This window comes from Grus americana, chromosome 3 (genome assembly GCF_028858705.1).
Source record: "Grus americana isolate bGruAme1 chromosome 3, bGruAme1.mat, whole genome shotgun sequence".
NCBI lineage: Eukaryota > Metazoa > Chordata > Aves > Gruiformes > Gruidae > Grus > Grus americana.
In genome coordinates, this window is record NC_072854.1 from 57,581,633 (window position 1) to 57,597,783 (window position 16,151).

The window sequence follows — 16,151 nt, forward strand, 5'->3', positions numbered from 1 at the left end:
CAATTTTCATGTCTAAAAAGATTTATATTATAAATCCTACTTGCTTCACTTGTCTGCTCTAAAAATTCAATAACTAAGTAATTTTTTTCAGAAGATTCAGAAATAGTCCTTATTTTAGGGTTCTGCATTGGCACAAGGTAAAATGCTTTTACAACACCTCACAATTATTTCTCACTAAATAGTCTTTCTATATTATTATTCCTAAATACGATTTCTCTCCAGACATACACGTAATTCATATTGCCATTAATAGGAGTCCCACATACAGGGCAAGGGTAAGGATTATATTATTTCTGTAAGTGTATTGGTTTTTTAGGAACATTTTTCAGATTTTCTGGATAATAATGAAACAGTCAAGAATTCTCACAGACCCGCAAACAGTACAGCAAGTATTATTACTCGAGTTTCTTATTTAATGATTTTGTTAAAGAACAACTTACATTGTTAGTAGACTGACATGTAACTAATCAGTATCACAGATATACCAGTTAATTCTTAAAATGGTTACAAAACATTTGCCCTCTATAGTAATGCAGCTGACCAACCTTTTTTCAGGGAAGGTTCCACTTCACCTAAACCAAGAGAAAAGAACAGACGTCAGACAAGAGGTATCATAATTTTAAAAAAATCATATTTTTTCTCACATTGGTTCATTTATTTTTTTTTTTTAAAATCTATTCTTTATATGCTAAATGGCAAGCACTCTATTCTGAGATTTTGGATTTTTCATAACACATCTCTCTTTACCATAGAAGTTTTCCTGGGTCTGGGGTAGATAAATTCAATGTGCAGTAGTAACCAAGGAAACGTCCAAATCTGTGTTTGTGCTTCTGATGTTATGCATGCTTCCATGTTTTAAGGAAAGGCCCAGTGGTTCTATTTTAACTCCAAATAATAAAATGTTTATGCAGGTTAGCAAGATTGTAAATCTAGCAACACTTCGGTGAAATCCAAGGCAAAAAATACTCAACTTCTGTGGAATCATGAACATTTGATTGCTGCCTTGTGTCACTGCACATCCATGTGGGACATGGAATTTAAAGGATTGAGCCTGGACGATCGTGGTGAGTGCGCTGCAGTGCACAACGGGCAGGGAATTCACATGCACTTATGTTTTATGTTATAATGCAGTAAGTTGCCTACTGCCTTTTCATACTACTTAGTAGGTACTGATGAAATTGCACTTGGGCCAAAGACTGGGACTGAAGTTTCCAAACACTTAGTAAGCATTCAGATGGTGAATTTTTGTATGTCAGGTACTTTATGACCTTTCCTACTTGCATTAACACTTATCCACTCAAGTATTTGAAAGCTTGCAGGCCCTTTGGGAGCTATGAAATGGTAAAAATGAACACTTTTCAAATTTTAACAAGCTCTCCATATTTCACCTTTTCTGTTTCTCAACCCTGTGAGAGATTGGCTTTCTCCTAGTTGTAAATCATATCTCAGAATAGGATGCCCAGTTCACAGACTCACGTGTAGCAGCCTATCTATTAGTATTCGTGTATGGTGCTAATATAAAAAGCTCATGCACAAATTTAAAAGGTAGAAATTTGATGATATCTCACGTTTTTGAATAAACGGGTAGAAGTCAGTTTCAGTACATGTTGCTTTTTAATTATATTCTGGTATAGCCAAATAGAATATAAAATAAACAACCGTGAAATGAAGATGTCACTCCTACACTCGTTGCTTGTCAAAATGACCAATACGGTGTGACATGATGATCCACTACTGCTCTGCTCATACCAGGGAACTACTTTTTTTATAACAAAAGGACAGTTATTTCCAAACTTGAAATGTTAGCAATTTACTTTCATTTATCAGATGATGTCAGATGAAGAATGTTACTATAATGACAGAACCATAATTTCTAGTAAACTGAATTATTTGCAATATGCCATCCAAAATCCTCTTTGTTCAGCCAAAATGCTATTTTTTCTTTCTTTTTTTTTTCCCCCAAAAATATTGTCCTGTCATCAATATACCAAATGAAAAAGTTCTAAGTTTCTTGGTTTATCTTGTATATTTACCACAGTTCTTTAGATTCTTACTGATTAAAAGAAAATAGCTATTTCCGTTCTCTAAAGCAATATCCTGATGCATATTTTGGTTGTGGCTTTGAAGTCTTGTATAAATTAGTGCTCTTTACTTCAAGATGTACTAATGGTAATATTTAATTCTGACAGCTTTTCTGTAATGGTACATTAAACACGAGATGAAAGCTAACAATTTACTGATTGGAATAGCCAGTGGATGCTTTATTAACAGCAACGTTCACTTTTCATTTTGTTTGACCTTCTTGTCTGTGAGGTTAAAATCTGAGTAAGCCAACATGATGCATGTAAACCAGCAGTTAGAGCAGTTACAGAAGTCTTTACATTACAAATACCTTCATCACTGTCATCATCATCACTCCATACGATGTCAGACAGTAAAGAAATAAAGCCATAAAGCCAATCAGTGGATTCTTCCAATGCCTCATGAATGATTCTCAGTGGTTCTGTGCTGAGCTTGTTAACAGATCTTCCTGAGTGCAGAGTTTAAAACAAAAGTGGTTTGAAAAAAAATACTCCTTCAGTGATTAAAGTCAATCTTCATTTTATACAGGACTAATTATACTACCTCCTTTAACAGAAACAAAGATTGTGAATGTTAATTTTTATTATTCAAGGGTTTGAGGACAGCTCTCCTTCCTGTGAAAGACTGGCATAAACTTCGATCCTACTGTACTTGCCGTTAGCAGAATGATTCAGGACCCAGTGGATAATTTTGTCTGCGCTCCAAGTTCTGGCTCTTCTTTTGAAGTTTGGTTGGGTTAAGGAAAATATAGATTGGATTCTACCTAATATTCATCCTTTCAGATAATCTCTGCCTTGCAGCCCAGTTTTTTTTCCTGGCCCAGGTCCTCTGCCTCTTGATGCCTATTTAGGATTCACTGCCATCTGTGTCCCACTCCTTATGTCATATCTCCCCTTAAACTCCCTGCTTTACACAAGTCCTGGATGAGGAAATTGTTGAGTCCTAGCTTCACCACACAAACAGGTCATATCGGTGCCATGGAGTACATGTAAAGGATGGGAAGAAGGAAGCCATGTAGACTTGGCCAGAATAAACCTGAGTCTGGAATGAAAGGGAATGTAAAATCCAAATTGCGACACAGAGACAGCTACTTCCAAACACACGCTCCTGTGTGTCTCGTTCTTTTCTTACAACTTTTCCAGAGTTTCTTTCACATGCGCTCGTGAACATCTGCATACTTAACTGGTTCTGGTCTTACTGCTCCTGTAGGCACGTAAGCTGGCAAACAAGGAAGCTGTGTGGTTTAATGCACTCCACCTTCCTGGGACCTTTAATGGAAGCGAGGCCCCTGCTCCCCACTCGATCCACACCCAGGGAGAGCAACCATCAGTGGGTAATACAAGTATATCCTTCAAGGCTTTTCCAATTGTGATTTCACCAAATTTCTCCCTGCCCTGTTTATGCTGACATAGCATTTCAGAGGAACTTTCCAGCCTCTGACAGAGTATTTCTTCCGACCTTTCTGTCCAGCAAACTTTTATTCTCTCGAAATCTGTATCAAGCACTGCTTAGGAAGAGGGACAACTGTTATTCAGTCTATGTTACTGTACACTGTACTTGAAATGGCAGACTGAATGATCACCCTCCTCTCTGTGAAGGCTTCCCACACATGTAGACAATCAAAGGTAGATCACAAATACGTTTTGAGTCGTTGGCCTAGTCTTGTTCCTAGAAGTTATATACATATACACTGAATTTAACAGTATCAAGATGGGAACTGTATCTCTGTTTACCACTATCTTTCTGTATGCAAATGTTTCAATAGGAAGTTAAACACGAGTCTCTTCGGAACTGCTTCTGGTTGCAGTGTTCTGACTCACAAGCCAAATCTTAGCAGTAATCAGAAGTAGTCTCACATGGACTTGCAGGTTACAAAGACAGGCAAAGTGCAGGCTTGAAGCAATTTCTTTGATGGCAGCAGTATGAACGGTTACTTTCTAAAAGTGCTGGAATGCAATATACAAGTAACTTTATTTGAAATATAAATGTATCACTACATAACTCCTTTTATTTCTAATTAATTAATCCAAAACAGAAAAGACCAGACTGATTTTCTATTATTTGGCATATGCTTATTAATAATGTAGACCAAAGAAATATTTTGGTTAATTTTTTTTTAAGATTATATTATATAGATATATGCTACTGAACAACATCAGGCACATCAAATAAATTAATTGTGTGCCATGATGAAATGACATAATTGCAAATAAATATGCATGATCTCTTCATTTAGTGTACTGTTGTGAGTTATACTTTGCAACAGATTAAAAAAATTCAGAAAGACTAACTAGTATAACAGGGAATATTTACTTTGCTCATCATAAGGCATTTATTTATTTGCATTGGCCTCATGCATTGAGATGTAGAGATTTTATTTTTTCGACTGATTTGCCACAAATGCCCTTCTCAAGTGTTTATCAGGAGAATGAACACCTATATTTAGGCTATTAAAAAGTAAATCTGCAACCCAGCCCCTGATGCTATTTGCACTTTATTCTAATCTAGAGGTGCTAAGGAGTCCAAGTGGACTAAGAGAATTAGGCCAGAGGGGTCTTGGCATAACTGAGATTTTGATTCACAAGCAGGGATGGTTTAACTTCGGACAGCTGCCTTGATTTCCACTCCAGCTGTCCACCTCCCCTTTGCCCACTGGCTGCTTAGGGATGGCTCAGTTGCTTTTACAGCTACAGGCTTTTAAAGCCGCCGGGACTACAGCTGTAAACTGAAGGAGAATTGGTGTCGATTTATTTTAATATACTGGTCTATCAACTAGCAGTTCAAGAACTGCTTCACAGGTAGCAGAGCTGTCCCCCCGGGCAGGCAAGGGAAATGCTCAGAGAAGAGCAAGATCAAGAGCAGAGGAAATTATTCCAACCACCCCAAGGCAAGCCATCTTTGCTGATGAATCAGAGCCCTCAACATCATATCCTGGTCTTTAATTCACAGCATCTTCATAGTGAACTGTGAAAAGGGATTAGAAATTGTAAGCGTCCAGAGGCGAAATTCTCCAGTCACGCCTACACTAACAGGCCCAAGTTGCAAATCCTCTTTAACATAAAAAGTTTAGAAAAATCAGTTTGGGGCTGTGTAGAGGACACTTCGATGGTATTTGCAAAATTAAATTTTGTGTACAAGCAGATACTGTGAGATCCACTTGCAGTCTGATGCAAGTGACACAGGTCTGGAAATCTGTCTCCTTGTGCATAGATCTTCTGTTTAATTTTTGCTGCATTTCCTACATTTTTAAAAATTAGTGCTAACAGTCACGATGTGTCCTAAAATGCTTAACACCACCACCCCAGGTAATGCTGAAGTGAAAATTGCTACTGATCAAATCCACGCTTTTAGCTCTCCCCACAACTTTGACAATAGCAGGTTCTTTTCCTAGTAGAACAAAACACACAAGAAACAAAGGAAATAAAACAATTCAGGGGGTAACAAGGAGAGAGAAAGACACTGTTGGCCTCACACACATGCAAAGAAAGATAACCATTTCCAGAGGATTTGCATACTCATGCTTCAAAAGTGAAGCTGAGAGAACGCAGATTTTCATAACAAACTTAGAGCTTGATACTGTGATATAATTTAGATTTTTTTTTTTTACAGATTTCAGCAAGGGTACAGTATGATGAATGTTTTCAGAATAGTCTTGGATTCAACACATTCAGACTGGATAAGCTGTCCTCTGTCCGACTTTTCCTTTCTTGGGAGACCTTAGAACACAATTTTAAAACTAAGCTCACAATATACTTCTCTTGCTACCATATGTTATGTAGTATGTAATAAATAATTTAGAACTAATCTATAACTATAAACTATAATTAGTATATGATATATTATATAATATATAATATATAGCATGTATTGGGCTGGGAGTAGCAGGGGCAAGATCTTGAATTTAAACTGGGAAGAGTGTTTATGAATACAGAGTATTTCTCAGACAGATACAGGCTGTGAAGTTCTATCTTTTGCTGAACTTGTAAACAGGGACTGAGCCAATTGTTCCCCTTAGATAATAAAGTAGAAAAATGCTAAATGTCTGTCAAAGGAGGAAGGAGGGGAAAGGAAGCAAATGGTTACTCAGCAGGTTAAGCTCAGGGATGAAACATGCAATTAATATTGAAGACTTTTTGTTGACAGTATGTAATTTAATTTAATCACATCTTAAATTCAGATTATCCTATCTAACCAAATGTACCTGAAAGCCAGGTGTTGAATCCCTGGTGGTTTCTAGACTCCCTCAAAAGACAATGCAGAAAGACATATTGTGACCTTCAGAAGGCAAGTCTCTTGCTTTCCTCTGACATCTTTTTTAGGGCTATATGAATTAATTTCCAAAGATGCCAATCCCTTTCTATTGACTAGGAAGGAAAGAAAGCCTGAAAAATTAGCATGGACATGACATCTTATTTTCATGACACCTTATGATTGAGGTGTGTGACATGGATTCTATAGGTGGTACTGTTTCATATTTAAATCTTCCTTGTCATTGTTTAACTTTGGCTAAGCACTTAGATTTGTAACTTAACATTCATAATTAATTCCAGTTCAATATGACTGTTCACCTCGATAAATTACTTGCATTCCAAAACAGCACTGGTACCACCAGCAATGCTTTGCTGTAACATTTTGTTTTGTCACAGCCTTTTATTACTTAGTACAGTAGAAGAGATGTTTTTGAGTTCAGTAAAAGTTCAGCTCTACTTGTGATGGCACTTTCACTGCTATCAGAATAATTAACAGTTTTGCCTTTTTTTTTTTTTTTTTCCAGTGGGAACTTCAAAATTTTAATTCCAGAACTTTCTAGAAAAGTGTTGAAATTTGGAAGAGTTAAAGCTGACAGAGAAAGAATCCCAGTCATATTGGACGACTTTGTATAGTAATTTCAACAAAACCTTCCTGTAGGAAAACTCAACTGAATTTGGTTGGAGAATGCTTGTTACCTGTTGTAGATATCTGCAAGAAAATTTTGAAGTTTCTTTAGATTTTTTTTACTAAACATATGCAAATTTGGTCAAAATAATTCTTTAAGGAATAATTTCAGGCGTGTTGTAGGTATAAAATACTTCTGAAAACTCCCCATATATTTTGAAACTGGCTTTCATGATCATTACATCAAAATTAACCTGCTACAATTCTTTGTAGCTCTGCAGCATTACTGGTACAGAAACAGTAATTTGATCCAAAATGTGAGAACAAGAATTCTGACCGACTAATTTCTTCAGGTTTGAACTCTCCTTGGCTCACAATTTTAACTCCAATTGATTTGAAAATAGAATTTGTATATTTAATGGTAATTAATAACTCACACTTAACACAGCTCTTTGAAATCAACCAATAATGGACTTCCAAAGTCCTTCAATCAGCATTAGGTACGTTCTTGGGACGGAAGATAATTTTCGTAAAGTGACAAAGTCATTTCAGCTTCAGTAAAGTTGTGGTATTTTGTAAACAGAAGACATGTTTTTTTCATCAGGACTGATAATGGGTCCTTTAACAGTGGCTTTTGGAAACAGGAATTGATTAATCACATGGTATGATTTGTTGTAGCGCCTCAAGCAAATTTGGTTATGTTTCATGGTCTGTGTCATTTATTCCTGTGAAGTGCACAACAAAAAGTGACTAATTGATTTATCTTGCAAATCACTTCAGTCATTATTCCAGTCTTAATAACTCTGCCAGGAATGCAGTCTCCTATCAATCTTTTTCGCTTGTCAAATAGTTAAATACATATTCAGAGTTCGACCTATTTTAAAGGTTGGGTTTTTTAATGAATTGTACTGCATTACTTAATAATTGTTGGATTTTCATCAATTACATATTTTGACTCTAGTGAATTGAATGCAATTAAATTACAAATGATGGTAATTATCTGGTGTAAAGATTGATCTATGAGATATAACCTAATTCATTGATACTGACAAGGTACAGCTGATGAAGACAGAGAATTCTGTCATGTTTGATAAAATACAAAAGCCTAATGCTAGTTTGTGATAATAAAACATATCCTAGTTTTAGTAAAATATTGTCTTATAAATCTAGACACACCTGCATTTTAATTTGAAAGTTTATATATTTCAAAGTTTGTTATTATTAGTAGATTTCTACTCTGTGGTCTTCTGAAGAGTAGTATCTAACATATAGAACTCGATACACACATAAAGTCTTCCATTATTAAAATTCCAGTTTGTCAGCTTAGGTGTCCTTAGGTCTTATTGTCCTATTTCATAGACTAACATTTTTGTCATGCTTACAGCAGTAAGCTTCAGGACAAACTCTGGTGGGTATCATTGAATTATAAGTATAAAAATAACAATTTAATTTTGTATTATAAGTATGTTGAATTATAAGTATAAAACCAATGCCAAATAAAACTCAGACTGAACATTACCCAGTAATTTTCATTTTATAGGTAATTAAATTGTAAATACGAAGATTACAGACTGCAGTATAAATCTTCTCTGACTCTTTCCAATATCAGGCTTAGATAATTATATTGAGGTCAAGTCCATAGAGAAAACCTCACCTGAAAGTGGACCAAAGCTTTTTACACCAAATGAGAAGAAAGTAATTTTAACTAGAATCCACTTGTGAAAATTTAGAAAGAAATTCTAAAAGTGTCATAAAGTATCAAGTACTTTCGATATAGCCCTACAAGCGGACAGGAATGTAGGTTTAGGGTGGGCTTTACATGTAATTTATATGACTTGATTTGATATCAGCTGACAGACTTCCGATTTGATGGATCAGACCCTAATAAGGTGGTGTTTTCTGAAACAGCCTCACATTTTATCTAAATAATTTGAAGCTTTATTTTTTCTCATTTTAAGGATTCAATTCTCTGACTAAGAACACAGATCTTAACTTCAGACTAAAAAGGCAGTGCTGTTAAATAGTTGTACAATGGCATTTTTAAAGGGCGTTTATGAGGGTAAAATGAGTATCCCTCAGCTCGCCACCATTTCCTGGGAATCTCCTGACTGAGGGCATCTCTTCGCTGACAGATCTATTTCAAGCATGATGTGAAAATTGGGCGGAGGCTATTGCAATGAACTTTGCAGTCCCAGCCAGCCAGATTTGGGGGTTAGCAGAGAAGCAGTGCTGCCGCGTCCTGGCACTCTGCTCGTGCCCATGCTTTGTTATCTCCGGCCAGCAGACCGCACGCGCGTATTCAGAACACTGCAGGCAGAACGTCTTTACCAGGCGGTAAACAGGGATCATCGCAATGTTGTGAATAGGTGGCTATAGTGGATGGCAACAGGATGAACCCCAGAAAGGCCAATGAAAAAAAAAAAAAAAAAGGAAGAAACACCATTAGCGATAATGAACATCCCCAGCTGTCGCTTGACTAAAGGAAGCAGTTACGGAGTGAAGTGAGGAGTTATTTCATCTCTGTGGGGCTGCTGTTATGAAGCAGAAATTGGAGTTCATTAAAAAGAAAAACAATACGCTGTAGATGTGAGATAATACAGTACGAATCAGAGCAATATAAAAACATGGTTAAATAAGGCACAGGTATTTTCACAAGTTACAAACATATTCTATTGCTGAAAAGAATATATTACACATAGTTGTTTCTAGTTGAAGTATTTTGATTTCTTCAACAGCAAATAACCAAAGAATTACATTACTGCAATTGTTACTGAAATAAATTACTGAGGTTGTTTGTTTGTTTAAAATTAAAAATTTCACCGATACTCTTATGGGCCAGAATTTTAGTTTGTGTTTTGTATCCCATGAAGTGCATTTAAGCATGCAAGATATTTCTTTTCTTAGATTCTTCCCTATTCATTAAGTTAGTTTCTGAAATTTCGTATTTTCAACTTAATGACCTCATGAAATTTGATCTATAGGAATTTATCATCTTGTATATACTAGACCATTTGGGACAAACACAGTACTTGCAACACTGCAGTACTTCATAGACTGTCATTCTTTCCAGTATAAACTCATTTTCTAGGGGTTATAACTCAGCTGTAAGATTTACCGCAGAGTAAAACAGGGGAAATAAGTTGCCATCTAGGCAGCCCTTCTTTAAACTGGAATTGGGTTTAAATCCCTTTAATTGTTTTTATTGTTTTTATTTTTATTATTATTTTATTTTGTAGATTTTGGGTACATTAGTGGAAGTCCCATGTAACTCAATTAAGAATTTCATTAAGAACTTTGAAATGCATAAGCTGTTTACTTGTACTCTGAACTGACACCTGTAAACACAGTAAAAACTCTATTTCAACAGACTATAGCACTGTTTTGATAAGTTCCAAGGTGAGCACAGCAAGGGCCAACACCTTTTCTTACATCCCACTCCTTTGTTCTGTGGGAGATTTCTCCAGGGTTTTGCATGCATGGAAAAGCTTTTACCAATTATTTAAATTTGATGAGACTGTGAAACACCTCTTGCACCAAGAGACGAAATTATTTGTTCCATTAAGTTTGCTGGTGCTTTAAACTAAGCCAGAAGTTAATTATTTTTCCTGAATAAGTGCAAAGTTATTATCAGTTTTAAAACTGGTGCATATACGGGCACAAAATACAAGAGTAAATAGAAGTACATTCGTTTGCAGTTCTTAAAAGGTTCCAGTGAACATGAGCCCAACAGAATGACTACACCATGATAACATTCCCAGAGGAAGATGGATGTATATATTCCTAATAATGATCTCACAAAAAAACCCAAACCAAACCAAAACAACAAAAAAACCAAAGCCCACCCAACCAAAAAAACCCCAACCAACCAAAAAAAAAACCCCAGGAGAATAGCTGTATTTTGCTGACTTCCACTTCTCTTAATGATGAAACAAACACTGTGCACCTAACAGCTTTTGCACCTTACAGTTTTATCATGCAGGAACCTGGGAAAACAAATGTCTGTGTGTGAATTATACAGTACAAGTTGTTTGGAGTCTTGTTCTTCACCTTTTTATGTTTTTTTTTTATGTGAATATATGGTTCCTAATTTTTTGTTTGTTTGTTTTCCTCTGCCAGAGAATATTAACAGGTGTATCATCCTGACTACCCAGGGCCAGCCAAAAGCTTTCTGTAGCCACAATAATTTGGCCAGACGTTTTGCCATTAACTTAAAAAGGAGACAAACAAACAAACAAAAAAAAGCCTTACAGAGAACATCTGACTGGAATCCCTGCTGCTTCTTGCGGAGCTGGGAGCTCCGTGCCTCCATGCCCTGTCTGCTCCCCATTCCCATCGTTGACAGGCACTACCTCCACAGAGATCCGCCTCTGCTGCAGGTCTCTAAAAAGCCTCTTTATGGAGGAGCAAACTGAATTATCCACAACAAAGAGCTTGCTCTTTTTTCTTTTATGAAAGCAGTCACAATAAGGTGGCAAGCTCATCGTGCTGTGTGTCTGTGCTATTTTTACACTTAGATTATTTTGTGGACAGTTTTGGATTTCATAGATTTGGTGAGGTTTCATTAGGTTTGATTTAGTCTGGCCTTTAGGTGACTGGCTAAATCACTATCAATTTACTCTGAATATTGAACACTCTGGAGCCAAAATTAGGGTGGTGTTAATTAGCTGTAATTGGTCACAGAGATGGCAGGGAATTCTGAACACTTTATTAGTCCATTAGCAAATGTAGATTCCTGGGTAATCAATCTTTAGGACTAAAATAATCTTAAAATATTTAGTAACATTTACCAATTAAAATATATAATCCAGTTATGTGTACAAGCAGTGCGTGAAATACATTCATGAATTATGAAGCCAATTAGCAAGGTGTATTTTCTAACACAAAGGATGGGAGTAATAACAAACTGTTGCAAAGCGCAGGTCAAATCAAAATGAATCTGTTTTCCGCATTTCTGAAAATTCTGAGAATGCATAAGAGAACTTCCAAAGCGATATGTTACTTATTGCATATTCATACACACTGCATACTGCATGAGATTCATAGTTTCTTATCTCAGGATTTTGTAATGCATGTCACCTTCATACCACATTAGAAATATTTCACTCATGTCTATAGTTGTACAATACCACACGATAGGAATGCAAGCTTTCATTTCTTTCCTCAAAGGAATGAACATAACACACTAAAGTGAAACACTGCAGAATTTAATTTCCTTCTTCTGGTTAGGTAGCACAAGGGCAAATCTTTCAGCACTGATCTAATTCTTGCCTCATGCTTTCCTCAAATTCCACCGCCAAAGCTGATTTGCAAATCCTGTCTCTCTTCTAACCTCTGAACAAACTGACACATGACCACTGAGCAGGCACAGCTTTGCACATGCACCCCCATAAAACAGAGTCCTCCTGAAATATTTGCTATCATAACCAGCACATCCTGAATACTACAGAGTACTATAGAATTTACAGTAATCATGTTCTGGATGTGTAAAATTCCACAAAATAAATCTTTCTATGAGTGGAGCTTGAATTCATGGTATCAAACTTCAGCTACCTAAAACCTAAGCATTATCCTCCCTCAGCCTCCCTCAGTTCTAAAAGCTCCTTTTCAGACAGTGAATAGAAAGCCTCCCCCCACAAGTAATTTACCACATCTATTTTGGGATGAAACCAAACACTTCATTTTCATATAGTTACTCATGGGACGAATTTCATCTTTTATAAATTGTCAAAATTCCCAAACTTGATAGTTTACTTCTAAAAGAACATGAAAATATAATAATCAAGAAGCAAAATCCATGGGTTGGTGCTCTGTTATTATAGAGGTAACACAAAGTTTATACTGACAAATAAAAGAATACATAAGAGCTAAAATACATACACTAATACTCTACGTATTTTTTAGAATTTGCTTTTAAGATAATGAGAGCAAAATTGTTAATTGTTCAAATAAGAAAACAGTGCTTAGGTTCAAGTCTAAAATCCTTCTTACTCTGCTGAGGTCAATTCTGTTGTGTTTCTACTTAGCTCCATGAATCTCTGTGTAAACTAAAGGTGCATCTAAATAAACTCATAATTTAGGGCGTTGAACTTCCTTTAGAGGCTAGCAGCTCTGTAGTGTGATCAGGAGGAACAAATCTGTGTATATTCCTCAGCCACCCAGTTCCCAGCCTGGTTTACTATGTCAACCGGCGGCTGTTTCCTGCTGCAGTCAGTCCTGTGCAGTACAGTCACTACTAGCAGCTCTGCTATGGAGATGGTCACTTCTGGCACAGAAACAGTGGGACTCTCTGGTGGGAGCCCGCAGGTCAGAACCAGCCCCAGTGTGGAGGTGTGTGGCCCTTTACCCAGCTGTCCCAGAGCTCTCCCAACTCAGGTCCTTGCTTCCCACAAATCTGGCAAAGGGCTGGCTCTGCAGATGTGCACAGTATGCTTTTAAGTCATCCCACCAGGAATCACTGTGAAACACTTGCACAGAAATCAACAGGCTTAACTGTTTGAATGAGTGAGTGCAATCCTGACTACAAAGGTCCACGAATCCACTCCTCACGTGCGAGGATGGAAGAATCTGCCTTTTGGTTGTCTTTGTGTCTCCACAGAGATCTCTGGCTAGGCGCTTTCTAAACACCTTATGTGATTCTAACAGACATTTCAATGAAATCTTGCAGTCACGTAGATGTTGATCAGCAGGCGTTTGTAAAGTTCATCTAGTGCAACCCCTCTCAGTGAGGGACTACTGCCAACACTGGACCTGGTCAGCCATGGCCACCTGGCCAAGTCTTGAACACAACCAAGGATGGATCATCTACAGCCCCTCTAGGCAACCTGTTTGAGTGCTGCACTACCCTCCTGGTAAAGACTTCCCCCGCAGTGCTCAGCATGAACCTCTCAGGCAGCAATTTCTGGCCATATCCCCCTTGTTATATCACCTGATACAACAAGGGCATTGTCTTGGCAAATGTTTGTCCTCTGCCACCTTTGCAACTGCCCTTCGAAAAGCTTCAGGATGCTATTAGGTCGCCCCTCAGTTTCCTCTTCTCTAGACTAACAAAGTTCAGCTCTCTCAGCTTGCCTTATTCATATGCTATGCATACTTTCTAAACTTGAACTTCATGGAAATTCAGGTAAAGAAATGGGAAAGAAATTGAAAGCACTGACTTATGAAAGGCAAGTGTTATTTACGGAAAAATATACGCTGAATATTCTGTGTTTTATAGATTAAAAATATACACTTGAATATAATTTCTTTGGTATCTTTAATTTGCATTTAAAAACTAGGAAATTAATTTTAATCATGCTTGCAAAACTAAACTTGCAGTCCTGAAAATAACTATTCACTTTTTTTATGCAGTACTGGTTGTTCAAAGAGCAGTGTCAAACCCAAGAGAAAATATCCCTGGGGTTTAGATGTAAGGAGTCACTTAAAAATATGCTCCAAATTTTACTTTCTATATGAAAAGATGGCATTACCTCCACTGGAGGCAAAGGGCCAAACTGTCAGTGGGTGAAAATCATTCTAGTATCAATAATGCCAGCCAAGTGGTCCTATATGAAATCTTCAACTATTTCCATGCAATTTTTTATAAATCAGTGGGTTTCACCTGGAAAAAATCAGCCTGAGTAGGAACTCCGGAGCTGAAACCCAGGGGTCATGATAAGAGCTATGTAGCCATTGTTACATTTATGTAAATACAGACAACAGTTTAATAAATCCTGGTCTGAAGGAGCACAGCAGTTCCTTCTCTTAATATTTCACCATTGAGACTTGATCTAAATGCTGGCTTAATTAATCACTTAGGAACAGAAATATCTTTGGGAAGGAAAAGAAATGAACTCATGAACTCAAAATACTAAAGTATCATCTCTCAGACATCTCCAGAAAATATGAACTCACCCTGCAGATTAAATTTTACTCTTTTTTTATTTCTACGGCCTGGCCTGAAAATGTCAGTTTCCATCAACACCTTTGGGATTTAAGCTCATTTAACCAATACAACATGAACATCAGATTTCCACCTGCTTAGAAAGTTTCCTTCAGTCTCCAGCACGAATACAGATTCTCATTGCTTAACATTACCCTGACTAGTATAGCAAGCATGCATGAACTGACAGCCAGCTCAGGGATCACTTAGTTTAGGAGTTTTGCCTGAGTTATGCCGTGGTTCCTGACTGCTTATTGAAAACTTATGAAGAACTTGATTGACTGACTGATTGCTAGTTAATACGGAAAATTAAAAGCAGAATATGATGATTTCTGTCTCTTCATTTACATCTATGTTGTAAGATTAAGTGTGTTGTGTACAAATTAAAATCCGATGCCTGTTTTGGGAGAATCACTCAAAAGGAACTTTATGTTTTGGTGCGACTCAAGTGAATTCCTTCTGAAAACAAAGACAAATGAGAAGCAAAAAATTTAAGAGAGGTTTTTAATACATTTTCTCCACATTTCAAGCTTCTGTGTCATCCATTGATCCAGGATTGGACAGTTCCTTCCAAGATCTATGTATGTCTCAAAAGCTTTTAAAGTAAATCTTGAGGTCAATATTGATATATAGCAGGACAAAAATCTATGGATTTATCAGTAAACTAATAAAGTCTAGGAAATTAACTTTGAAACATCAACTCAATTTGTTTTGAATTAAAAGGCTGAAGTCTGAATTTCAGTTCCTAGTTAATTATTGTGACAGATGTGATAACTTTAGATCTAGAGTGCTTATTTAAGAAAGAAAAGGACTCTAATACTTTGTTTTCTGCTTCACTTACATGTTTCCAGTCATTACAGCCTGATTACTTCACAAAAGTTTTGCTGCCAAAGTGGCTTGCTGAACGCTATGAACCCTTTACAAACATAGGTAGTTAATACATTTTCTTTTCCTTTATATATCATTGCGAGACACAAGGCATAAAAATCAAGCAGCAATGAGGTAATTTCTATTCCCCGTTCCTTTTTTCCCATTCCTCAAGCACGATCACAGCCCTTGTACCACACACCTCATTTTCACCTTTGCCTCAGTAACCAACATGTACCATAAAACTTGATCTTGTTGAGTCAGTCTTGCCAGGTCTTAAACTCAGCTTGAATTATTGCCTCATTAAAGACAAGGTTGTGACTTAGCAGATGTTAAGAATCTGGTCCTCTGTGCTTATAGTTTTTGAAGATGAGTTTAGGGTTAGCATGTTTAGAAATGATCTTTTGCA

At 36.8% G+C, this 16,151-nt stretch overlaps 1 protein-coding gene across 22 annotated transcripts in view; it reads right to left on the reverse strand.

Moving 5' to 3' along the window:
• TRDN (triadin) overlaps positions 1-16,151 on the reverse strand; it is a 246,075-nt gene that overhangs the window by 190,490 nt on the left and 39,434 nt on the right. For 14 of the 22 annotated variants that reach the window (XM_054820908.1, XM_054820900.1, XM_054820901.1 and 11 more), the window contains 3 exons: positions 9,286-9,327; positions 2,393-2,530; positions 546-572 (listed from right to left, as the gene is read on the reverse strand). In XM_054820908.1, the coding sequence (XP_054676883.1) occupies positions 546-572; positions 2,393-2,530; positions 9,286-9,327 (207 nt within the window). The remainder of the gene's footprint in view (positions 1-545; positions 573-2,392; positions 2,531-9,285; positions 9,328-16,151) is intronic. The other 8 variants (XM_054820910.1, XM_054820904.1, XM_054820913.1 and 5 more) reach the window with 3 other exon arrangements.